The 12,824-nt window shown below is 40.3% G+C and overlaps 1 protein-coding gene and 1 pseudogene across 1 annotated transcript; both read right to left on the reverse strand.

Moving 5' to 3' along the window:
- Positions 1–1,928: 1,928 nt before the first annotated feature.
- Positions 1,929–8,498, reverse strand: LOC130502046 (uncharacterized; annotated as a pseudogene).
- A 1,631-nt stretch (positions 8,499–10,129) lies between these two features.
- LOC130502047 (uncharacterized) lies at positions 10,130–12,617 on the reverse strand. Its single transcript, XM_056996868.1, has 5 exons — positions 12,446–12,617; positions 12,048–12,283; positions 10,838–11,933; positions 10,526–10,678; positions 10,130–10,140 (listed from the first exon to the last, which is right to left on the reverse strand). The coding sequence occupies exons 1-5, from the start codon at positions 12,615–12,617 to the stop codon at positions 10,130–10,132; spliced, it is 1,668 nt and encodes a 555-aa protein (XP_056852848.1).
- Positions 12,618–12,824: the final 207 nt, after the last annotated feature.

Consider the following 12,824-nt stretch of genomic DNA (forward strand, 5'->3'; position numbering starts at 1 on the left):
CAGATGATTCCAGATTAGCCTGTTCGGACATATGGCAATATCTTCATGATTCTTATCAAACCAGGATGAACCACGATCTAAGAAGCTTTATTTGGAACCACTAATCAGTGGAGAATAACCAGGAAGTTGAATAAATCTCATAGGAGTTGTGAGTAAGAAGATATCCCACTTTCTATCCAGATGATTCCAGATTAGCCTGTTCGGACATATGGCAATATCTTCATGATTCTTATCAAACCAGGATGAACCACGATCTAAGAAGCTTTATTTGGAACCACTAATCAGTGGAGAATAACCAGGAAGTTGAATAAATCTCATAGGAGTTGTGAGTAAGAAGATATCCCACTTTCTATCCAGATGATTCCAGATTAGCCTGTTCGGACATATGGCAATATCTTCATGATTCTTATCAAACCAGGATGAACCACGATCTAAGAAGCTTTATTTGGAACCACTAATCAGTGGAGAATAACCAGGAAGTTGAATAAATCTCATAGGAGTTGTGAGTAAGAAGATATCCCACTTTCTATCCAGATGATTCCAGATTAGCCTGTTCGGACATATGGCAATATCTTCATGATTCTTATCAAACCAGGATGAACCACGATCTAAGAAGCTTTATTTGGAACCACTAATCAGTGGAGAATAACCAGGAAGTTGAATAAATCTCATAGGAGTTGTGAGTAAGAAGATATCCCACTTTCTATCCAGATGATTCCAGATTAGCCTGTTCGGACATATGGCAATATCTTCATGATTCTTATCAAACCAGGATGAACCACGATCTAAGAAGCTTTATTTGGAACCACTAATCAGTGGAGAATAACCAGGAAGTTGAATAAATCTCATAGGAGTTGTGAGTAAGAAGATATCCCACTTTCTATCCAGATGATTCCAGATTAGCCTGTTCGGACATATGGCATTATCTTCATGATTCTTATCAAACCAGGATGAACCACGATCTAAGAAGCTTTATTTGGAACCACTAATCAGTGGAGAATAACCAGGAAGTTGAATAAATCTCATAGGAGTTGTGAGTAAGAAGATATCCCACTTTCTATCCAGATGATTCCAGATTAGCCTGTTCGGACATATGGCAATATCTTCATGATTCTTATCAAACCAGGATGAACCACGATCTAAGAAGCTTTATTTGGAACCACTAATCAGTGGAGAATAACCAGGAAGTTGAATAAATCTCATAGGAGTTGTGAGTAAGAAGATATCCCACTTTCTATCCAGATGATTCCAGATTAGCCTGTTCGGACATATGGCAATATCTTCATGATTCTTATCAAACCAGGATGAACCACGATCTAAGAAGCTTTATTTGGAACCACTAATCAGTGGAGAATAACCAGGAAGTTGAATAAATCTCATAGGAGTTGTGAGTAAGAAGATATCCCACTTTCTATCCAGATGATTCCAGATTAGCCTGTTCGGACATATGGCAATATCTTCATGATTCTTATCAAACCAGGATGAACCACGATCTAAGAAGCTTTATTTGGAACCACTAATCAGTGGAGAATAACCAGGAAGTTGAATAAATCTCATAGGAGTTGTGAGTAAGAAGATATCCCACTTTCTATCCAGATGATTCCAGATTAGCCTGTTCGGACATATGGCAATATCTTCATGATTCTTATCAAACCAGGATGAACCACGATCTAAGAAGCTTTATTTGGAACCACTAATCAGTGGAGAATAACCAGGAAGTTGAATAAATCTCATAGGAGTTGTGAGTAAGAAGATATCCCACTTTCTATCCAGATGATTCCAGATTAGCCTGTTCGGACATATGTCAATATCTTCATGATTCTTTATCAAACCAGGATGAACCTCTTTGACTTGTGTAACGAAATAAGAAAACCATAGTCTAAAAATAACATAAGGTACTTATGTGGTTCGAGAGTATCATGCTAGGTGATTTGATTAGCAAGACAAGGCCTCGTTAAAAACCTATCTTAGCAAAACCCAGTGGGACAAAAACTAAGACAGGAAAAGAGCACACTTCTCTTGCTAGCCTAGATGATACTCAGCTTGATGGTGAGATAGCTTGGATGGTGATAAGGGTGTCTTGAAGTATCAAGCTTCCTCCAAGACATTCATCTTGATTCAGAGACTTCCTAAGTAAACCTCCAATGGCTTCTTTGAGCTTCTTAACTCTAGCACGAGTCATTGGTCCTTCTGAAACTTCTAAGGCATCCTCTTGAGCTGGTTGATCCTTAGTCTCATCTTCTCCATCATCTATCTGGTCCATGATCACATCATCCCCTCCCTCTTGAAAAGGATTTGTCCTCAAATCTGGTTCATCTGCAATAAAAGGGATCAAGTCAGTAACATTGAAACTATTACTCACGTTGTACTTACCTTGGAGATCCAGCTTGTAAGCATTGTTGCTGATCTTCCTTATGACTTCAAAAGGTCCATCTATTCGCGGCATGAGCTTAGACTTCCTCTCATCAGGGAACCTTTCTTTCCTTAGGTGAACCCAAACTTGGTCACCTTCTTTAAAGACCATCTCACGTTTGCCTTTGTTTGCATGCTTGACATACTGCTTAGTCTTTTCTTCAATATTACGCCTTGCTTGCTCATGGAGTTGTTGCACCATCTCTGCCTTCTTCTTTCCATCAAGACTAACTCTTTCACACTCAGGTAAAGGTATTAGATCTAAAGGAGAGGTGGGATTGAACCCATAAACAATCTCAAATGGTGAAAACTTAGAAGCAGAATGCACAGCATGATTATATGCAAACTCACAATGAGGTAAATAGTCTTCCCATGATTTCAAATTCTTTTTAATGAATGCACGCAAGAGTGTTCCTAGAGTTCTATTCACTACTTCAGTTTGTCCATCAGTTTGCGGGTGACAAGTAGTAGAGAACAATAGCTTAGTGCCTAACTTAGACCAAAGTGTCTTCCAAAAGTAACTAAGAAACTTAGTGTCTCTATCAGATACTATAGTTCTAGGCATGCCATGTAAACGCACAATCTCTTTAAAGAACAAATTAGAAACATGCAATGCATCATCAGTTTTGTGGCAAGCAATGAAGTGAGCCATTTTGGAGAACCTATCAACAACTACAAAGATTGAATCCTTTCCGGTTCTAGTCCTAGGCAATCCAACAATAAAATCCATAGAGATGTCATTCCAAGGATGATAAGGAATGGGTAAGGGAGTATACAAACCGTGAGCTTGAACTTTGGACTTAGCTTGCTTACAAGTTGCGCATCTCTCACAGATTCTCTCCACATCTCTCTTCATGCGAGGCCAAAGAAATGATCCTGCAAAACTTTAAGAGTCTTGGCAATACCAAAATGCCCCATAAGACTTCCTCCATGTGATTCCCTAACAAATAAATCTCTCAAAGAGCAATTAGGAATACACAAACGATTATCATAGAAGAGAAACCCATCTTGTCTAAAGTAATGACCAGAAGCAAACTTTTCACAAGATTTATATGCATCTTTAAAATCAGGATCGGTTTCATACATTCCTTTAAGTTGTTCAAATCCTAACAACTTAGCATCAAGAGTGTTCAAGAGGACATACCTTCGAGATAGTGCATCAGCCACTATATTGTCCTTACCTTGTTTGTATTTGATCACATATGGAAAGGTTTCTATGAACTCAACCCATCTGGCATGTCTCTTGCTGAGCTTGTTTTGCCCCTTTAAGTACTTAAGAGACTCATGATCCGTGTGTATCACAAACTCCTTAGGCCAGAGGTAGTGTTGCCAAGTTTGCAAAGCTCTCACAAGCGCATAGAGTTCCTTGTCATATGTTGCATAGTTGAGTGTAGCTCCTCCAAGCTTCTCACTGAAGTAAGCTATTGGTCTCTTATCCTGCATTAAGACAGCACCAATACCTATACCGGAAGCATCACATTCAATCTCAAACGTTTTATTAAAGTCAGGAAGAGTAAGGAGAGGAGAATGAGTGAGCTTCTCTTTAAGGCATTGAAAGGCGGTTTCTTGTGCTTCTCCCCATTTGAATCCAACATCCTTTTTGATCACTTCAGTTAAGGGAGCTGCTATAGTGCTAAAATCTTTGACAAATCGCCTGTAGAAACCAGCAAGCCCATGGAAACTTCTTACTTCACTCACGGTGGTTGGACTTGGCCATTCTTGGATGCTTTGATCTTTTCTTGATCCACTTTAACACCATCTGCACTCACAACAAAGCCTAAAAAGACCAAGTTATCTGTTCCAAATGTACACTTCTTAAGATTGGCGTAAAGAGATTCTTTTCTAAGCACATCAAAGACAGCCCTAAGATGTTCTATATGATCATGATAGCTTTTGCTGTAAACTAAGATGTCATCAAAGTAAACAACAACAAAGATGCCTATGAATGATCTTAGAACATGATTCATTAAGCGCATGAAAGTACTAGGTGCATTCGTCAAACCAAATGGCATCACTAACCATTCATACAATCCATGTTTAGTTTTAAATGCAGTTTTCCACTCATCACCTTCCTTCATCCTAATCTGGTGATAACCACTCTTAAGATCTATCTTAGAAAAGAAGCAAGACCCATGCAATTCATCTAGCATGTCATCTAATCTAGGAATAGGATGGCGATACTTTACAGTGATATTGTTGATGGCTCTGCAGTCAACACACATTCTCCAGTTACCATCTTTTTTGGCACAAGAAGCACTGGAACGGCACAAGGACTCATGCTTTCTCTGATATGTCCCTTTTCCATAAGCTCCTCCACTTGCTTTTGTAACTCTTTAGTTTCAACAGGGTTGGTCCTGTAAGATGGCCGGTTTGGAAGTGTAGCTCCAGGAACAAAATCTATCTGATGCTCAATCCCACGAATTGGAGGTAACCCAATTGGATTGTCTTCTGGAAAGATATCTTTGTATTCCTGCAAAAGAGAAGATAGTTCACTCGGATATTCCGGTGTTTTATTAGCAACAGTTAGTAGGTTTTCTTTAAACCTGAGTAAAACAAAAGAATTTTGAGAGTAGAGAATTCTTTTGATCTCCCCTGTTTTGGCATAGAGACTGTGTTGCTTGCTTTGATCAGGCTTGAGATCAATCTTTTTCTTTTTCTGAAGTTGAAGTTGATCTTCATGAACCTCTTTGGGAGTTAGAGGCACCAGCACGGTTTTCTTGCCATTATGCTCAAAGGTGTGCTTGTTAGTATAACCATCATGCATCACACGCCTGTCTGATTGCCAAGGTCGTCCAAGAAGAATGTGGCTTGCCTCCATAGGTAGTATATCACATAGAACCTCATCTTCGTATTTACCAATGGCTATGGGAATCAGAACCTGAGTTGAGACTCTCATTCTCCTTCTTCATTAAGCCACTGCAACCGGTATGGCTTTGGATGTTTCTGAACTCTTAAACCCAACTTTGCCACCATTGTCTCACTGGCCACGTTGACACAACTTCCTCCATCAATGATGAGACTACAGACCTTTCCTTGAACCAGACATCTAGTGTAGAACAAATTCTCACGCTGCTCAGTTTCTTCTGCCTTGGTTTGAAGATTCAGAAGTCTTCTTGTTACTAGTAACCTTCCTCTGACCGGTTCTTCTTCAGATTCTGCCTCAGATTGCTCACGTTCAGTGTGGATCTTCTCATCCTGAGACAAATACTCTCCAGTGTCTAGAAGAATCATGGTTTTTTGTTAGTACACTCGTTGGCATAGTGTCCACGCCCTTGACACTTAAAGCACTTAACATCCCGAGACTTCGAACCCGTAGCTACTGCTTTTCCTTTATCTTTGTCAAAGATGCTGCTAGGCTTAGTGTCATCCTTCTGATAAGGCTTGCTCTCCTTCTGGTAACTAGGCTTCTCTTCCCTTGAATGCTGAAACTTGCTAGTACCATAGCTAGAACGAGAGTAGCTCTTTCTTTTGAGTTGTTGTTCCACCAAGATAGCTTTGTGTAGCATCTCCTCTAGCTCAACGTAATGCTGCATCTCCACTCTATCTTGTATCTCACGGTTGAGTCCTCCAAGAAACCTTGACATGGTAGCTTCTCTATCTTCTGAGACACTCGCTCTTTGCATCAACAACTCCATCTCTTGATAGTATTCCTCCACGGTTTTGGAGCCTTGAATCAGTTTTCGTAGCCTCTGGTGCAAATCACGATGGTAGTGGCTAGGTACAAACCTCTTGCGCATCAAAGACTTCATCTCTTGCCAAGAGTCAACAGGATACTCTTGATTGACACGTCTAGCAGTCACTAGCTGATCCCACCAACTCAAAGCATAGTCATAAAACTCAGTAGTGGCAATTTGGATCCTTTGAGCGTTTGTGTAGTGTTGACAATTGAAGACAATCTCAATCTTCTTCTCCCACTCCAAGTAAGCATCAGGATCAACCTTGCCATGGAAAGGAGGGATCTTGATCTTAAGACCAGTATACTCATCTCTATGATACCTTCTTCCCACGTGATCTCTCCTAGGTCTCCTACGACTGTCTCTAGAAGAGGATCTTCTACGCTCATAGTAGTTATCAGTTTCTTGTGAACCATCATGCTCTCGTTGGCGTTGTGGAGATTGCTCTTCTCTTTCAGCTTCACGGCTGTGTCCTTGACCAGTAGCTTGTCTAATCTCCCTTCTAATTCTTCCATGTTGTCTTTCATCATAGTTGACATGTTCTCCAACATGGTTTTGTTCAACTGAGCAGTCATGGCTTCCATCAGCATTTTGTTTCTTCTCATCAAGTCCGCTTCTTCATCAGTCTCGTTCCCCATGGTACCTGATTCAATCAAACACTTAAACAAATAAGTAGTTCAATAGAAACGAAATCAAACAAAGAAAAATGATGAAAACTTGCAGAACAAACAACAGATTTATGATCACGATTTCTTCAAACACAAGCAATTGATCGATTCAAATTCAAATATGATAAAAATTCTTAGATCTAACAGGATTCGATTCAGATCAATGAAAACAAGTGATAGAATGATCAGATCAAGTGATAAACTTAAACAAAAACACAGATCTATCGATGATTTGAAAAGAAGCCGAAGAGTTCAAATCAAAAATCAAAGAGAGATCGAGAACTTCCCTATCCAGAGTGCTCTGATACCACTTAATACGATCCTAGGATGATTTCTCTGGATGATATGGATAGATCCTTGCAAGATCGAATCAAAGACTCAAGATCTTCAAGGCAGTGAAATGGTGATGAATCAAAGAGTTGCGGAATGGCTCCTTGACACGGTTTAGTTGACTAGATTGGATATAACACACCTCCTTAGACAACTAGAGATTGCTGGATATTACTCACCAACAGAACTCAAGAACTCGCAAAGACAAGTCAGAGAGAACAAGGTTTTTAGATAAAGATGGATGATCTTACGACCTACGGATGAACACTGATGATATTGGATAGATCCTTGCAAAGATGAATCGGAACTCAATCTTTCAAGGGTTGTGGATGCGAATGGTAACACAAAGAGATGCGGATGGCTCTTTGATACTCCTAGACAACTCTCTTAGATATGACACACTAAAGGAGAAGTCCTTAGACTCTGGATACAACACACCAGAACTCTCAAACTCTCGTTGATAGCGACAAGAGAAGAGAAGGGTTTTTAGATAAAAGATGATGATCTTATTAGACTTGCTCGACCAGAATATAAAGAGAGATCCTTGTACATGCACAAGGTCTCGTAAACAACATAGAGTCATAAAGGAACACGCTCCCTTTGACTTGTGTAACGAAATAAAAAGCATAGTCTAAAGATATAATAAGATCCTAATGTGATCTGGTCCGAGAGTATCATACTAGGTGATTTGAAATAGCAAGACAAGGCCTCGTTAAAAACCTATCTTAGCAAAACCCAATGGGACAAAAACTAAGACAGGAAAAGAGCACACTTCTCTTGCTAGCCTAGATGATACTCAGCTTGATGGTATGATGACTTGAATGGTGATGAGTGGGTCTTGAAGTATCAAGCTTCCTTCAAGACTTTCTTTCTTCAAAGACTTTCTGATTAAGCCTCCAATAGCTTCCTTGAGCTTCTTTGATCTTGCACGAGTCATGGGACCTTTAGAAAGGTCTAAGGCAACTTCTTCTTCAGCTGGTTGGTCCTTGTTCTTCTTGACATGATCTGGAATCATATCATTCCCTCCCTCTTGAAAAGGATTTGTCCTCAAATCTGGATCATCTGCAATAAAAGGAACCAAATCAGCAACATTAAAGCTATTACTCACGTCATACCTTCCCTTTAGATCAAGCTTGTAGGCATTGTTGCTAAGCTTCTTCACGATCTCAAATGGTCCATCAATCCTTGGCATTAGCTTAGACTTCCTTTCGTTTGGAAATCTTTCTTTCCTGAGATGCACCCAAACAAGATCTCCTTCTTCAAAGATCATCTCACGTCTGCCCTTGTTGGCATGTTTAGCATACAACTTGGTTTTCTCTTCAATGTTGTGGCGTGCTTGCTTATGAATCTCCTGCACCATCTCGGCCTTTCTTTTTCCATCAAAACTGACTCTAGCACACTCAGGTAAAGGCATTAGATCCAAAGGAGAAGTGGGATTGAACCCATAAACAATTTCAAATGGTGAAAATTTGGAAGCAGAATGCACAGCATGATTGTATGCAAATTCACAATGAGGTAAATGTTCTTCCCAAGATTTCAAATTCTTTTTGATGAATGCACGCAAGAGAGCACCTAGTGTTCTATTCACTACTTCAGTTTGACTATCAGTTTGCGGATGACATGTAGTAGAAAACAACAACTTAGTTCCTAGCTTAGACCACAAGGTTTTCCAAAAGTAACTAAGGAACTTAGTATCTCTATCTGAAACAATGGTCTTAGGCATGCCATGCAAACGAACTATCTCCTTAAAGAACAGATTAGAAACATGCAATGCATCATCAGTTTTATGACAAGCTATGAAATGTGCCATCTTAGAGAATCTATCAACAACAACAAAGATAGAATCTTTTCCAGTTTTAGTTCTAGGCAATCCAATAATGAAATCCATAGAAATGTCATTCCACGGGTGATAAGGAATAGGAAGAGGAGTATACAAACCCTGAGATTGCAATTTGGACTTAGCTTGTTTGCAAGTTGCACATCTTTGACATATCTTCTCCACGTCTTTCTTCATGTGTGGCCAAAAGAAGTGATCCTGCAAAACCTTACGAGTCTTGGCAATGCCAAAGTGTCCCATCAAGTTTCCTCCGTGAGCTTCCCTGGTAAACAACTCCCTCATAGAACAATTAGGCACACATAGGCGGTTATCATAAAACAAATATCCTTCATGCCTAAAGTAGTGACCTTTAGCAACCTTTTCACAAGATAGATAAGCCTCTTTAAAGTCAGGATCAGTTTCATACATTTCTTTGAATTGCTCAAATCCTAAGAGCTTAGCATCTAGAGTGTTTAAGAGAACATACCTTCGAGAGAGAGCATCAGCAACAACATTTTCTTTACCTTGTTTGTATTTGATGACATAAGGAAATGTTTCTATGAACTCAACCCATCTGGCGTGTCTTTTGCTGAGCTTGCTTTGGCCCTTTAAGTACTTAAGAGATTCATGATCCGTGTGTATCACAAACTCCTTAGGCCAGAGGTAGTGTTGCCAAGTCTGCAAAGCTCTCACAAGCGCATAGAGTTCCTTGTCATACGTTGCATAGTTGAGTGTAGCTCCTCCAAGCTTCTCACTGAAGTAAGCTATGGGTCTCTTATCCTGCATCAAGACAGCACCAATACCTATACCGGAAGCATCACATTCGATTTCAAAGGTTTTATTAAAATCTGGAAGTATAAGAAGAGGGGAATTAGTAAGCTTCTCTTTTAGGCATTGAAAGGCAGCTGCTTGTGCTTCTCCCCACTTAAAGCCCACGTCTTTCTTGATGATTTCGGTTAGTGGAGCTGCAATAGTACTGAAATCCCTCACAAATCTTCTGTAGAAACCAGCAAGGCCATGGAAACTCCGGACCTCACTGATTGACTTAGGGATTGGCCATTCTTGTATTGCTCTTACTTTCTCCTGGTCAACCTTAACTCCATCTGCACTCACAACAAAGCCTAGAAAGACCAAGTTATCCGTACAAAAAGTGCATTTCTGAAGGTTAGCAAAAAGCTTTTCTTTTCTCAACACATCAAGAACAGACCTAAGATGAACTATATGCTCTTCTAAGCTTTTGCTGTAAACAAGAATATCATCAAAGTAAACTACAACAAATGAGCCTATGAATGATCTAAGCACATGATTCATCAATCTCATGAATGTACTAGGTGCATTTGTCAATCCGAATGGCATGACTAACCACTCATATAAACCATGCTTAGTTTTAAATGCAGTTTTCCATTCATCACCTTCTTGCATCCTAATCTGATGATAGCCACTTTTCAAATCAATCTTAGAAAAGATGCTAGAACCATGCAATTCATCAAGCATATCATCAAGTCTAGGGATAGGATGTCGATACTTCACCGTGATATTGTTGATTGCTCTACAATCAACACACATGCGCCAGCTTCCATCTTTCTTGGGCACAAGTAAGACTGGCACAGCACAAGGACTCATACTTTCACGGATGTGACCTTTCTCCATTAGCTCATCTACTTGTCTTTGGAGCTCTTTGGTTTCAACCGGATTGGTTCTGTAAGCAGGTCTATTAGGAAGTGTGGATCCAGGAACAAAGTCAATCTGGTGTTCAATCCCTCGTATAGGTGGTAAACCTACAGGATTATCATCTGGAAACACATCATCATATTCCTGCAAAAGAGACTTCATCTCACTCGGGTATACCGGTGTAACATTTGTTAGATTCAAGAGAGACTCTTTATAAATGAACAAAAGAACAGTTTGATTAGAGTGAAGAGATCTTTTGATATCACCAGTTTTGGCATAGAAGTTGTGTTGTGGCTCGGTTTGAGTGGACTTAAGATTATCCTCCTTTTTCTTCTGAAGTTGTAGCTGATCTTGGTGAACCTCCTTTGGAGACAAAGGAACCAGTACTGTCTTTCGGCCTTTGAACTCAAAAGAATGCTTATTGGTAAAGCCATCATGGTTAACGCGTCTATCATATTGCCAAGGCCTTCCCAGCAGTATGTGACTTGCTTCCATAGGCAAGATGTCACACATGATTTCATCCTCATACTTTCCAATGGATAAAGGAACTAAAACCTGAGTAGAAACCCTCATCTCGCCTTCATCATTAAGCCATTGGAGTCTATAAGGTTTTGGGTGTTTCTGGACCTGCAATCCAAGCTTTTGCACCATGGTTTCACTCGCAATGTTGACACAACTACCACCATCAACTATGAGGCTGCAAAACTTCCCTTGTACCAAGCACCGTGTGTAAAATAGGTTCTTTCTTTGCTCAAGCTCTTCGGTCTTAGTTTGGAGACTAAGGTTTCTTCTTGCCACCAGCAACCTTCCGTGAACCGGTTCTTCTTCATGCTCTTCATCAGACTTATCCTCTGTTTGCTCTTCTTCAGCTGCTGACTCATACTCGCCATTGTCAAGTAGTACCATCACCCTTTTGTTGGTGCATTCATTGGCATAGTGACCACGACCCTGGCACTTAAAGCACTTGACATCTCTGGCTCTTGAACTAGATGCTTCAACTTTCCCTTTAGCTTTGTCGTAGATGCTGATAGGTTTGGACTCTTCTTTAGGCTGAGGTTTATTCTCCTTCTGAAAGCTAGGCTTATCTTCTTTGGAGTGTTGGAATCGTGTTGATCCATAGCTACCACGGGAATGACCCTTCCTCTTAAGCTGTTGCTCTACCAAGATGGCCTTATGCAGCATTTCTTCTATCTCCACATAGTGTTGCATCTCAACATTATCTTGTATCTCACGGTTTAGACCTCCAAGGAACCTTGCCATAGTTGCTTCTCTGTCTTCTGAAATACTGGCCCTTAACATCAGCAACTCTAGCTCTTGATAGTACTCCTCAACAGTCTTGGAGCCTTGCGTGAGTCTTCTTAGCTTTTGATGAAGATCTCTGTGGTAATGGTTAGGTACAAACCTCTTGCGCATAAGAGACTTCATCTCTTGCCACGATTCAACTGGATACTCCTGGTTGATTCTTCTACTAGTTACCAACTGATCCCACCAACTTAGAGCATAGTCATGGAACTCAGTAGCTGCAATCTGGATTCTCTGAGTATTGCTGTAATGTTTGCAGTTGAAAACTAACTCGATCTTCTTCTCCCACTCGAGATAAGCATCCGGATCAACTTTGCCATGGAAAGGAGGGATTTTGATCTTTAATCCATTGAAATCATCTCTCTGGTTCCTCCTCTCATCATGATCACGCCTCTGCCTTCTTCTACTGCCTCTAGATGAAGACGACCCACTGAGTTCAGATCGGTGACGCTCATAGTAGTGATCGGTCTCATGAGATTCAGCATGCTCTCTACGATCTCTCCTTGGTTCAGAGTGATTCTGTGGACTCTGATCTCTTCTTTCTCTCCTAACCTCATTACTATGGCCCTGACCAGTAGCTTGTCTCAGCTCTTGTCTCAACTCATCACGAAGACCCGTGATACTCGTTTTGATCATATCAGCCACGGCAGTGATTAGGGTTTGCTTTAACTGCTCCGTCATCTCCTCTCTTAGAACTCTACTCTGTCTCACAAGCTCCGCCTCCTCATCTGACTCATTCACCATTGGTACCTGAGACAAAAGGAAACAATCAACAAGTAAGATGTTCCAGAAAAATTTAAAAAAAAGGAAACGATTTGATCAAAAGAGTAAACTTGCGATCTAAGAAACACGATTTGAACAGATCAAACTTTTCTATAACTTTCAACACACGAAATCGAATCAGATCAAGATCAAATATAATGAAATCACTTAGATCTAACAGGATTTGAT

This window comes from Raphanus sativus, unplaced genomic scaffold (genome assembly GCF_000801105.2).
Source record: "Raphanus sativus cultivar WK10039 unplaced genomic scaffold, ASM80110v3 Scaffold0402, whole genome shotgun sequence".
In the NCBI taxonomy this organism is placed as follows: domain Eukaryota; kingdom Viridiplantae; phylum Streptophyta; class Magnoliopsida; order Brassicales; family Brassicaceae; genus Raphanus; species Raphanus sativus.

Coding starts and splice junctions, on each gene's coding strand:
- LOC130502047 (XM_056996868.1), bottom strand. CDS start 12,617: ATGGTGAATGAGTCAGATGAGGAGGCGGAGCTTGTGAGACAGAGTAGA. Junction 12,284..12,445: donor AGAGCTGAGACAAGCTACTG/GTCAGGGCCATA, acceptor CTTCATCTAGAG/GCAGTAGAAGAAGGCAGAGG. Junction 10,679..10,837: donor CAACTTCTATGCCAAAACTG/GTGATATCAAAA, acceptor ATAATCCTGTAG/GTTTACCACCTATACGAGGG.